The 13,049-nt window shown below is 48.8% G+C and overlaps 2 protein-coding genes across 3 annotated transcripts in view; one reads left to right on the top strand and one right to left on the bottom strand.

Moving 5' to 3' along the window:
- Positions 1–4,015, bottom strand: part of PMEL (premelanosome protein) — a 16,645-nt gene extending 12,630 nt beyond the window's left edge. Inside the window, exons 1-2 of the mRNA XM_058427065.1 lie at positions 3,725–4,015; positions 3,368–3,494 (exon numbers count right to left, since the gene is read on the bottom strand). Coding sequence (XP_058283048.1) covers positions 3,368–3,494; positions 3,725–4,015 — 418 coding nt within the window. The remainder of the gene's footprint in view (positions 1–3,367; positions 3,495–3,724) is intronic.
- Positions 4,016–4,262: 247 nt separating this feature from the next.
- CDK2 (cyclin dependent kinase 2) overlaps positions 4,263–13,049 on the top strand; it is a 21,300-nt gene continuing 12,513 nt past the window's right edge. The window contains exons 1-7 of one of the 2 annotated variants that reach the window (XM_032173441.2): positions 4,263–4,558; positions 5,288–5,365; positions 5,482–5,602; positions 6,211–6,381; positions 6,905–7,006; positions 8,450–8,653; positions 8,927–10,194. In XM_032173441.2, the coding sequence (XP_032029332.1) occupies positions 4,443–4,558; positions 5,288–5,365; positions 5,482–5,602; positions 6,211–6,381; positions 6,905–7,006; positions 8,450–8,653; positions 8,927–9,031 (897 nt within the window). In that variant the 5' untranslated portion in view covers positions 4,263–4,442 and the 3' untranslated portion in view covers positions 9,032–10,194. Of the gene's footprint in view, positions 4,559–5,287; positions 5,366–5,481; positions 5,603–6,210; positions 6,382–6,904; positions 7,007–8,449; positions 8,654–8,926; positions 10,195–13,049 lie in introns of those variants that run through there. The other variant, XM_058427063.1, reaches the window with a different exon arrangement.

Raw genomic sequence — 13,049 nt, 5'->3', positions numbered from 1 at the left:
TTTTTTTTTTTTTTTTTTTTTTTGAGATGGAGTCTCGCTCTGCCCCCTAGGCTGGAATGCAGTGGCATGATCTTGGCTCACTATAGCCTCCACTTCCTGGATTCAAGCAATTCTCGTTCCTCAGCCTCCCAAGTAGGTGGGACTACAGGTGCCCACCACCACACCCGACTAATTTTTGTATTTTTAGTTTCGCCATGTTTCATGGTTTCACCATGTTAGCCAGGCTTTTCTCGAACTCCTGACCTCAAGTGATCCATCCTCTTCGGCCTCCCAAAGTGCTGGGATTATAGGCGTGAGCCACCGCGCCTGGCCTGTTTTGTTTTAAATCGAGACATAATTCGCATAATATAAAATTTACTTTTAGCCAGACACGGTGGCTCACGTCTGTAATCCCAGCACTTTGAGAGGCTGAGGCAGGTGGATCACAAGGTCAGGAGTTCAAGACCAGCCTGGCCAAGTGAAACCCTGTCTCTACTAAAAATACAAAAATTAGCCAGGCGTGGTGGCGGGCAACTGTAGTTCCAGCTACTCAGGAGGCTGAGGCAGGAGAATTGCTTGAACCTGGGAGGCGGAGGTGGCAGTGAGCTGAGATCACGCCACTGCACTCCAGCCTGGGCTACAGAGCGAGACTCCATCTCAAAAAAAAAAAAAAAATTTACTTTTGAACATGATCAAATTTGTGTTTTAGAAAGATCATGATGGCAAGCAGTGAGGAGGATGGATTAGAGGCTGGCAGAGATTGGGGATGGGGACAGGGAAGACAAAATTATTGTAACTGACCAAGAGACGTCTGAGAAGAAAAGGATATGCTGGACCTCCATCTGCCCCACCCAGGTCCAACAACTATCAACACCTTGCCACATTTGCTTTGTTTATCCTTACTAGTTGTTGTTTTTGTTTTTGTTTTGGCTAAAGTATGTAAAAGCAAATCCCAAACATCGTGTTTTTTTAACCCTACAAATTTAAAAAATATGAGTATTTTCTTGCATAAGCACAATGTCATTTCATGCTAGACAAAATTATCAAACTCAGTCCATATAAAATTTCATGAATATCTGGAAAAATGTCTTACGATTTTTAAAATCAGGATCCAAAATATAAGTACAGTCTTTTTGTTAAGAGCCTTAGGTGGGTGGGTGTGAACAGACTCTTTCCAGGATACATTAAGGAATATAGTAAAAGAAAAAGACTTGAAACTGCAGCACAGCGAGGAAAATCAGATCAAGGAGAACTTCCTAGAAATCTGTGAGACTAAACATCTAGGGAGAAAGCGGGACTGGGATATAATGTATATATTTCAGCACAGCAGAAACTACCCTCACCCCATTTTTCCCTTTTCTGCAGAAACCTCTCTTCCCTCCCCTTCCCTCCCCTCTCCTCTCCTTTCTGTATATACTTCAGCACAGCAAAAACTACCCTCACCCCATTTTTCCCTTTCCTGCAGAAACTTCCTTCCCTTTCCTTTCCCTCTTCCTTTCCCCTTTCCTTTCCTTTTGATACAGGGTTTTGCTCTCTTACCCTGCGTGCAGTGGCACGTTCATCGCTCACTGCAGCCTCAAACTCCTAGGCTGAAGCCATCTTCCTGATTAGCTTCCCAAGTAGCTAGGACTACAGGTGCTCACCACCAGGCCTGGCTAATTTTTTGAGACAGATTTCATTTTTGCCCGGTGAAGGTGAGTATGATGGATTCCGCCTCCCGGGTTCAAGCGATTCTCCTGCCTCAGCCTCCTGAGTGGCTGGGATTGCAGGCCTGCGCCACCATGCCCAGCTAATTTTGTATTTTTAGTAGAGACTGGGTTGTTGGTCAGGCTGGTCTCAAACTCCCAACTTCAGCTGATCCACCTGCCTTGGCCTCGCAAAGTGCTGGGATTACAGGCGTGAGCCACCAAGCCTGGCCTAGGCCTGGCTAATTTTTTTACTTTTTGTACAGACAGGGTCTCACTATGTTGCTCAGGCTGGTCTTGAACTCCTGGGCTCAAGTAATCCTATGGCGACGGCCTCCCAAAGTGCTGGGATTACAGGTGTGAGCCACCACACCCGGCCTCCTCATCTCCTTTCTTTTCTTTTCTATTTTTTTGAGACAGAGTCTTGCTCTGTTGCCCAGGCTGGAATGCAGTGGTGTGATCTTGGCTCACTGCAACCTCTGCCTCCCAGGTTCAAGCGATTCTCGTGCCTCAGCCTCCCAAGTAGTTGGGATTACATATGTGTACCACCATGCCCAGCTAAGTTTTGTATTTTTAGTGGAGATGGGGTTTCACCATATTGGCCAGGCTGGTCTGACCTCAAGTGATCCATCCGTCTCAGCCTCTCAAAGTGCTAGGATTACAGACATGAGTTACTGTGCCGGGCCTCATCCCCTTTCTTTTTTGTTTTTTTTGAGATGGAGACTCGCTCTGTCACCCAGGCTGGAGTGCAGTGGTGTGATCTTGGCTCACTGCAACCTCCGCCTTCCGGGTTCAAGTGATTCTCCTGCTTCAGCCTTCTGAGTAGCTGGGACTACAGGCATGTGCCACCATGCCTGGCTAATTTTTGTACTTTTAGTAGAGACGGGGTTTCACCATATTGGCCAGGCTGGTCTCGAACTCCTGACCTCGTGATCCACCCGCTTCAGCCTCCCAAAGTGCTGGGATTATAGGCATGAGCCACCGCGCCCGGCCTCATCCCCTTTCTAATGTGTGCTGTAACCCTAGTTGACTCTGCTGGGAGAGGATCTGGAATCATCTACTGAGCATCCCACCACTACAGCAAGAGAAGTCATAAGATACCCCATTCTTTCTCCACTTCCAACTCTCCTCAGAGCAGCACGGGACATTCCAGACCCTCTCACCACCCCACCCCCGCCCCTTGCTCCTGTCACGAGGCCCAATCCCCCAGAGCCCTTTCATGTGATGCTCAGCTGAGACCCCTCTGCCTATCTCTCCCAGCCCCAGAACAAAAGGTCTGGGCTGTGTTCACCCGTACCCATCCCAAGAGGAGAGGATTGTATCTCCTTAGTGTTCTTACCCAATACCACATTCTCTGACTCCCCACTTTAAATCTCCTACCCCAAGAGATGTTTCCTAAAAGAGTCTCCCGCACATTTCACCCCTTTGGAGCCCCTGCTCCAGCTCACTGCCAAGGAAGCCTCAGAATCAGTGCCACAGAGACCTTCTATCCTTCTGCCTCTCCAAGCATATGAGATTATTTTCAGGCTAAATCCCAAATCTCCATATAGGGAGGGAGCCCAGGTGCCCACATCCTCACTAAATCAAATGAGTGGGAGATGCCTGAAATATTGCCGCTATCTCCCATTAGGAGGACAGAAACCAGAGCAGGGGGAATTCATCCCCCAGTTCACACCTGCTCATGTCCACATATCCACACATACCTTTTGTAGCCCCCACAGCCAGCAAAGCACCTATCACAGCCAAATGAAGAAGGCATCTTTTTAGCACCAGATCCATTGTGTTCTTCCCTCCAGCAACCAAAGGCACTGGGGGGACTGGGATAGGCCCCTATATAAGAAAAGGGTGCTCATTTGCATAGCCCTTCCTCTTCTCCCTCAGAGAAGGCCTGGGAGGGGCCGGAGGAGAGGAAAAAGGAAAAACTGACAAAGGGATCCTGGTCCCTAGACATTGCTTTCCCATCCTGCTACTCAATGACAGTTTCTGGTTTCACTGGGTCACTCTCATCTTGATACACTCCCGGGCAGGAGCTAACTGATAGGCAGCTGCATAACACATACCAGACACAACAGTTTATCATGGGAGAGTGAATTAAACCAGGAACTTCTCAAAAAGACAGAAACAGAACTCTGCATCCCAAAACAGAGACAGTGTCGGGGTAGGCTATGAGGCAGAGAGGCATCGACTCCTCTGAGGCCCAGGATTCCTTTGCAACGAGATTCCTGGCTTCCTGCTTTCCAAAGGAGGCTCCTGGGCCAGGTGGAATTTAACCTTAGGTCGATACATATTTTCCCCAGGAGTGGTGAAAATAGTGAGTTAGAAATCAAGAAATCCCTACAGACTAGAGACATAGGTAGGAAACTTGGACCCAAAGCAGGTACTTGGGAAGAGTGTTCAGCCGCCCCACCAGGGAAGAAACTTGTCTAGCTCCCAAGAACCAAACTTGCCTGGGGCGGGGTCATTTGCGGGGAGGAGCGCTGGGCTCGCCCCCCGGCTCTGACGTTGACCAATAGAAAGGCCTGGGGGCGGAGCCAGGGAAACGCGGGAAGCAGGGGCGGGGCCTCTGGTGGCGGTCGGGAACTCGGGGGGAGGCGGCAACATTGTTTCAAGTTGGCCAAATTGACAAGAGCGAGAGGTGTACTGCGTTCCATCCCGACCCGGGGCCACGGTACTGGGCCCTGTTTCCCCCTCCTCGGCCCCCGAGAGCCAGGGTCCGCCTTCTGCAGGGTTCCCAGGCCCCCGCTCCAGGGCCGGGCTGACCCGACTCGCTGGCGCTTCATGGAGAACTTCCAAAAGGTGGAAAAGATCGGAGAGGGCACATACGGAGTTGTGTACAAAGCCAGAAACAAGTTGACGGGAGAAGTGGTGGCGCTTAAGAAAATCCGCCTGGACACGTGAGTGGCCTCTGTACCCGGGACTCCTAACTGGGGACCTCCTTGATTGTCCCCCCCAACCGCCCACGGGCGAGTAGCCGTCCAGGGACCGGAAGAGAGCAGGGAGAGACTTCTTTAGAAGTGGAGAGGTGGGTTGGGGGCCGGTAGAAGGTGGAGAGTATACTTATACTCCCTGGGGAGAGTATAGGGTGGTGTGGAATCCATGGAAAACTTTCTTCCCAAACTGAGCCGGATCGTGCCCCCAAATGTGCGACTACAGACTCGGGGAGAGAAAGGAGGTCTCTGAGATGAGGTCCAAGACTCCATGGAGTGGAGTTATGTGGGAACCGGCGAGAATCGCCTTTCTGAATGAACAGCCCTCTTCACTGCCCCACCCTCACCTTAGAATTCTCTCTTCTTTCCAAAGAATGGCAGTTGAACCTCACTGGCCCCTCTGGGGAGGCTGGGGGCTACTCCTGCATTTTTTCCCCCCATTACAGTCTCCCTGCTTCACCTTAACCAGGCGGCCTTACTTACCTACTCCTGGGAAAAGAGGAGATAATGACCTTAATATGTCCAAAAGCCACACCCTGACTACCCAAGAATTAGCTCTTACCATCACCCTTTCTCTTCTCTCACTTTCCTAGGGGGTGCTGGGTGGTGCCTCCTTGGGGGAAAGAAATGACTAGGTGGGGGGAAAAGGAATATTTGTAACCATATTCCCATCTCTGCTTTCCCCACCTCTCCAAGTGAGACTGAGGGTGTGCCCAGTACTGCCATCCGAGAGATCTCTCTGCTTAAGGAGCTTAACCATCCTAATATTGTCAAGTAAGTACGTGTCTGAGAGGTGATCCAGCTGGAAAGGAGGATAAGTTCTGTCTGTACAGTGTGGGCATTTCTCTCTCTCTCTCGCACCTCCATTTCCTCAAACTTTCCTTCTCTAGGCTGCTGGATGTCATTCACACAGAAAATAAACTCTACCTGGTTTTTGAATTTCTGCACCAAGATCTCAAGAAATTCATGGATGCCTCTGCTCTCACTGGCATTCCTCTTCCCCTCATCAAGGTAATGCTTCTCATCAGCTCCTCCCATCATGGGCATGTCTTGGGGGACTGGTGGCAGGCAATTCAGGGTGATATTTTATGATCTTGGCCTCCTTCTGAGCCCTCATCTCCTATACACACACACTCCCTTTCTTTTTGTGTCTCCTTCCCTGCTCATTATATTCATTAACCCTAGGGTTGGACTGAACAATCAAAGTTGAAACTCTAGTGAGTCAACCTAGCAACTCAGGTGGGAGGTCAGATGAAACTCAGATAAACGGGATTTGAGAGCACTTGGTAAATTCCTCCGAAAAGCCCTTCCGTTTGGTGGAAGAACTAGCTAGTGAGTCTCTATTGCCTATTTTAGGGCTGGATTCTTCACTCCCAGAGCTACTTTCAATCTATTAACAAACATTTGTTCAATGCACAGCATATAGAAAAGGGATGCAAAATTGAATAAGACTTGGTCCTTATCCTCTCTGGGCTGACCGTCCATTGGGAGAAATAGCTTGTAAATATGTAACTATAATCCAACATAGTAAAGGCTTTAGTAGAGTTTGGGGGGCACAGAGCAAACCCAATCTGCTCACTGTAATGGAGAAACACCGTCCTCTCTTTCTCCTTTGTCAGAGCTATCTGTTCCAGCTGCTCCAGGGCCTAGCTTTCTGCCATTCTCATCGGGTCCTCCACCGAGACCTTAAACCTCAGAATCTGCTTATTAACACAGAGGGGGCCATCAAGCTAGCAGACTTTGGACTAGCCAGAGCTTTTGGAGTCCCTGTTCGTACTTACACCCATGAGGTGAGTCCCTTTATGTCTTTTTTCTCTGAGCTTCCCAAGAGATGTTAACTAGGGTATTCACAAAGTTACTAAAAATATCTGGCTAACAGTTTCTTACTAGGTAGAAATAATCTTTTGACATCCTAAAGAGTCTTAGGGTATGCATGGAATTCATACTGTGTTGCTAACTGGGCTCACGCCTGTAATACCAGTACTTTGGGAGGCTGAGGTGGGAGGATCATTTGAGCCCAGGAGTTCGAGACCATCATGGGCAACATAGCGAGACCCCATCTCTACAAATCTACAAAAAGAAAAAATTTAGAAATAAAATTATGACCAATTTGTCTCAAGTTTTTCCAGGAAGATCTCAAATTGGGAGTTCAGTCCAGAACTATGGACTGGAAATCAGTGGGAGGGGAAAGATGGAGGGAAGGAAACTGCTTGTTAAGAGGCCAAGAGTAAGCAGAGTAGTGTTGAGGAACTGAGATGCGGGAATTTCCATACCCTATCAACCACCTCGCCACTCCCTATTCCTGTCCCTCAGGTGGTGACCCTGTGGTACCGAGCTCCTGAAATCCTCCTGGGCTGCAAATATTACTCCACAGCCGTGGACATCTGGAGCCTGGGCTGCATCTTTGCTGAGATGGTATGGAGGATTGCCCAAGTTCCACCCAGCCCCCTCCCCCTCCTCCCCACATCCAAGAACAACAGAACTGTTTCTTGGCCCAGACCTATGGCCCTTCTATCACAGGGTTCTCTCTCTAAAGTAGCACCAAGTGGAATGGTAGGAAAGGATGCAACTGTTGCCCTGATATCAACCACAATGTTAGGATATCCTAAAACAGCCTTAGTACCTAGTATACATCTCTTATCCCTGAGGTAAAGCATTTCTGCAGCTGTTTTAGCTGTAGTCTGCATATATTTGGGAGAATGATTCCATTTAGTGCCTCTTTTATTTCAGGCCTTCATTTCAAGGCTTGTAGACCTTGTTGTATGGTGCCAGCAATGTAGTGAAGACAACTGTGGTCACTTTACCCACACCCTTCATTTAAACTGCAGATTTAGGCAGGGTGCAGTGGCTCACACTTGTAATCCCAGCACTTTGGGAGACTGAGGTAGGTGGATCACCTGAGGTCAGGAGTTCCAGACCAGCCTGGCCAACATGGTAAAATCCCATCTCTACTAAAAATACAAAAATTAGTCAGGTGTGGCTACTTGGGATTACACACCCGTAATTCCAGCTACTTGGGAGGCCAAGGCAGGAGAATCGGTTGAACCCGGGGGATGGAGGTTGTAGTGAGCCGAGATCACACGACTGCACTCCAGCCTGGGCAACAGGATGAGATTCCATCTCAAAAAAAAAAAACAATTTAGATCATGTCCCCCTTCAATCTCTGGCTTTTCAGACTGAAGGATCCTTGAGGCCTGGCTTTATGTAGAAGCTCCCGTCTCCTTTAATACAACAGTGCAGTGCAGTAGACTGAGTCTTCAAATCAGCAATATGTTTTATTGTCTTTTATCTTGGTTGTAACCAAGAGCTTAAAGACCATTAGCCTATACATAGGTAATGTGCATTTATCCCCCAGTGTATTACCTTACAGTTGTCCATATTCCTCTCAATTCATCAAAAAATATTTGTTAAGCACCTAGTGGGTACCCAGCACCATGCTAGGTGCTGTGGGGAACACAGAAGAAATGGAAGACAGAGTCTCTGCCCGCTGTGCTCCTATCTAGAAGTGGTTGCATCACAAGGTTGGGGGATGACCACAGTGTCTACCCCATACCCCGTGACTGGCTTGGGATACCTTTGCTACATGTCAGTGGCACCCCAGACATTCACCCCCTCCCAGACCCACCCAGCCTTGGGGATCTGCAAAGCCATGGTTGGGGGAAGGAAGGAGGGGGCGAGGAGACAGATGAAGGGACTTCATTGTCTCAGGTTCTCTGTGACTGACCCCATGAAAGGCCCTGGGGAGGGAGTCATGGGACCCTGCTGACCTTTTACTGTCTGTGGGAATTCCTTTGTATAGAGGAGAGTTTTGACTGACGTCAACGTGGGTCTTGGTATTTCCTCTTTCCCCATTTTCAGGTGACTCGCCGGGCCCTATTCCCTGGAGATTCTGAGATTGACCAGCTCTTCCGGATCTTTCGGACTCTGGGGACCCCAGATGAGGTGGTGTGGCCAGGAGTTACTTCTATGCCTGATTACAAGCCAAGTTTCCCCAAGTGGGCCCGGCAAGATTTTAGTAAAGTTGTACCTCCCCTGGATGAAGATGGACGGAGCTTGTTATCGGTGAGAGTGGGCACCTGTTTTCCCTTATTCATTTCTCCCAGGGAAAGGCTTTTCCAGGATGAAGGAAGGATGAGACCCTGAAATCTGGGTCTCAGTATTTCATTTCCCTGGTTCCTGCTCTCCCTGTTGGCACACTGATTCAGCTATGGGAGGATGGAAGTGAGAATTCTGCCTTGGGTAGAAGGAGTTCTGGTTTCCTGATTTCTGGGAACACCTGCTGCCCATTTAGTCCACTATCACATCATTGAAGTCAACATACGTCTCTCCCTCTAGCAAATGCTGCACTATGACCCTAACAAGCGGATCTCGGCCAAGGCAGCCCTGGCTCACCCTTTCTTCCAGGATGTGACCAAGCCAGTACCCCATCTTCGACTCTGATAGCCTTCTTGAAGCCCCCAGCCCTAATCTCACCCTCTCCTCCAGTGTGGGCTTGACCTGGCTTGGCCTTGGGCTATTTGGACTCAGGTGGGCCCTCTGATCTTGCCTTAAACACTCACCTTCTAGTCTTGGCCAGCCAACTCTGGGAATACAGGGGTGAAAGGGAGGAACCAGTGAAAATGAAAGGAAGTTTCAGTATTAGATGCACTTAAGTTAGCCTCCACCACACTTTCCCCCTTCTCTTAGTTATTGCTGAAGAGTGTTGGTATAAAAATAATTAAAAAAAGCCTTCCTACACATTAGATTTGCCGTACCAATCTCTGAATGCCCCATAATTATTATTTCCAGTGTTTGGGATGACCAGGATCCCAAGCCTCCTGCTGCCACAATGTTTATAAAGGCCAAATGATAGCAGGGGCTAAGTTGGAGCTTTTGAGAACCACGTAAAATAAAACCACTGGGAGGAGTCTATTTTAAACAATTTGGTTGAAAAAATAGATCCAATCAGTTTATACCCTAGTTAGTGTTTTGCCTCACCTAATAGGCTGGGAGACTGAAGACTCAGCCTGGGTGGGGCTGCAGAAAAATGATTGGCCCCAGTCCCCTTGTTTGTCCCTTCTACAGGCATGAGGAATCTGGGAGGCCCTGGGACAGGGATTGTGCTTCATTCCAATCTATTGCTTCACCATGGCCTTATGAGGCAGGTGAGAGATGTTTGAATTTTTCTCTTCCTTTTAGTATTCTTAGTTCTTTAGTTGCCAGGGATCCCTGATCCCATTTTCCTCTGAAGTCCACCTCCTACCCCATAGGAGTTAGAAGTTAGGGTTTACGCATCATTTTGAGAATGCTGACACTTTTTCAGGGCTGTGATTGAGTGAGGGCATGGGTAAAAATATTTCTTTAAAAGAAGGATGAACAATTATATTTATATTTCAGGTTATATCCAATAGTAGAGTTGGCTTTTTTTTTTTTTTTTTTGGTCATAGTGGGTGGATTTGTTGCCATGTGCACCTTGTGATTTTGTAATGACAGTGCTAAAAAAAAAAGCATTTTTTTTGTTTATGATTTGTCTGTCACCCTTGTCCTTGAGTGCTCTTGCTATTAATGTTATTTGTAATTTAGTTTGTAGTTCATTAAAAAAATGTGCCTAGTTTTATAGTTCATCTCTTTCCTCCTATTATTTACTGAAAGAATGGTGAGAGACAGAATATGAATATGTATATGTGATCACTGATTTCAGACCCCTTTTCCTAATCTCTCGGTGCATGGCTGCCCACCCCACCCCATTTTGGCTAGTGCTGATGGTGAACAAAGTGGCTATTATCGTCCCTATTTATGGCTGGGGAAACTGAAGCCTATATACTTCCTACTTCACTTTCTCCACACACCAGCAAACCTCCTTTCCCCCAGCCAACATACCACACACACCACATACACACAACGCACCACACACACACACCACATACAACACACCACACACACATCATATACACACATGTACCACACACACCACGTATACATATACCAAATACACACCATATATGCACACACACCCCATACACACACACGCACACACACACACACCTATGCACATACGTAGCGGCAGGAAGAGGGCTCCCGGGGAATTTGCCTTTCGACACTGCATTTCCCAGTAAGCCCGCCGTTTTTCCTTTCTGTTTCATATCACAAACAGCAAAGTTTTCCAAAGATTCTTTTATTTACATTTACATACGATTCTGAAAAAGCGTCTCCAAGCTACCACTTCTTGTAGTTGCCATTGTCTCATTCCACCAAAAAACATCTCAGACCGCCCGCCGGCCACCCCAAATACGCCTGTCCCCTGAAGCCTCACTAAAAGGAGGAAGCGCTGATGTCAGGGTTACTTAAATTCCCAGGCTCCAGATCCCTAGAAGAGGTATTTCCCTTTACGCCCGCGAATTTGTCATAGAAGGCGGGACACTAGAGCCAGCCCCAGCCAAGTCCAGGGGGAGGGGCGAAGGTCAGTAGCGGCCTTCCTAAGGCTTCCTTCAACCCCCTCCTTGCCTGCCAGTCAAGTCCCGTATTTTCGCAGTACTGGTTAAAGTTTCACTTTGACCCGCCTCCATCACTAACCTGATTAGATGTTTATGAGTCAAAAGGCGGGGTCATGGGGTGTCGAGATTTTATTGGTGGATACATACGCCTGTCGGCAGTGTACCGCCCCCTGTCTTCAGGAGGTTGCTCTTTAATGGCTCCTTACCTCGTCCATCTTCGAGGTTTCTCCCTCGCTATTGGTTTGTGGCCCCGCCTGTCGAGTCCCTTGCTCGTACTTGTTGGTGATAGTGCCCAAAGAGACTCGCCTTTCTCCAGAGGATTGGTGGATAAGTGCACATATAGCCCACCCTCGAAGGTGGGCGGGTAATCGAGCTATTGGCTGGAGCCCCGCCCCAGGGCGAGGAGGAGAAGGAGGGGCAGGAGGGTTTGGTTGAGCTGCAGCTGTTTGTCTGTTCGACACAGGCTTGGGGCCGACGGGGGAGACGGAGCCCCAGGTACCGAGCTGATGGAGCCCAAAGGGCAGGGGCGGAAGCGCCCGGGAGATGAGAGCAGCCTGGCCTGAGAGCGGAGGCGGGTCTGGTCCTAAGCGAGGGGTTAGAGTGGCCCACCGGAGAGGGGAGAAGGGGGCCGGGCCCCGGCAGGCCTAATGGGGGCGCTGAGGAGGGGACTGGGCGGGCTGGGACCCCGAAGTTGGTGAGTCGGGAAGGCGGCTGGGCTGTGGCGGCGGCCAGGCCGAGGGCCGGGCGCTGGAGGCCCAGAGCTTAAGTGAGGGCAGGGGCAGGCCTCATTAAGCAGCGCTGAAGAGGGAGGAGCTGGGGAAAGGGACAGGGCAGCGGGTGAGGTGAGCCCATTTGCCGGGAGGTGAGGAGGGGTCAGACCTGTCGCCCGAGCCCCGGGAGTGACTGGGGCTGGGTCCCTGCAGAGAGGTTCATTGGAAGGGCCTGAGAAGGGTTCTTAGTTGGGTAAGAAGCGTTCGTTTCAGGGAAAGTGCCTACTGTAAAAAGAACTGACGGTGCTATGGTGTTGAGCTGAGAGAGATTTGGGTTCAGTGAGGGAGAACTGGGGAAAATGAAGAAGGCTGCATTAATGTAGAAGACTAAGGTAGTTGAAGTAATGGAAGCAGGGCCTGGTATCAGTTATGGGAACTTCTGGGAATGCTGAAGAGTGGGCTGGAGGCTCTGGGTCTTGGGAGTACACACTCTTTTGTTCCCTTTAGTGTTTAGATGTGGTAATTTGAAGCTTTTTAAAACTCCCAGGGTAGGGATGAAGATCAAAGTAATTTTTTTTTTTCCATGACTGTTGGCTGCTCCAAACTCAGCCCCTACACTTTCTCTTGGCCTCATAGCTAGTCTATACTGCAGTCTGTTTCTTAACTTACTGTTTCATGTCCTATGAAAGAGCTAAGAAATTGGATTGGGGGCATGTTTTGTCCACTTCTTTCTTACTTAATAATGTGGTCTATAGTGAATACCATGTCTCCTAGAACTGAGAATCTATTTCATATCTATTTCATTATCTACGTGGGAAAGGGGCTTAGAGATCCTCAGCCATCAGGAGATCTTCTGATCATAGTTGGTGAAACTTTTGTGGGACTTAGACTTGACTTGGGTATTTCCCAGGCAGGTAATGGCGTTAACAGGTCCGAAACTATGAGGTGATATCACTGAGGAAGAGATTTGGGGAAGAGTGAGAAATTCCATTTCAAAAGCTTGGCATCACCCCTTGTTCTTTGTCTACTTCAAAAGCCCAGATTTCTGTGCTGTTAGAAAGTTGGGTCAAACTATGAAGTATCTGGGGAAGATGGTGAGTAGAGAAAAAGATACAGAGGTGCAGTAGCCCACGCCTGTAATCCCAGCACTTTGGGAGGCTGAGACAGGAGGATCACTTGAGCCCAGGAGTTCGAGGGTGCAGTGACCCATGATCTTGCCACTGCACTCCAGCCTGGGCGACAGAATGAGACCCTGTCTCCAAAAAAAAAAAAAAA

The sequence above is a fragment of the Hylobates moloch genome, unplaced genomic scaffold (genome assembly GCF_009828535.3).
Source record: "Hylobates moloch isolate HMO894 unplaced genomic scaffold, HMol_V3 SCAFFOLD_13, whole genome shotgun sequence".
Lineage (NCBI taxonomy): Eukaryota > Metazoa > Chordata > Mammalia > Primates > Hylobatidae > Hylobates > Hylobates moloch.
This window is presented reverse-complemented; position numbering and strand designations above follow the sequence as displayed.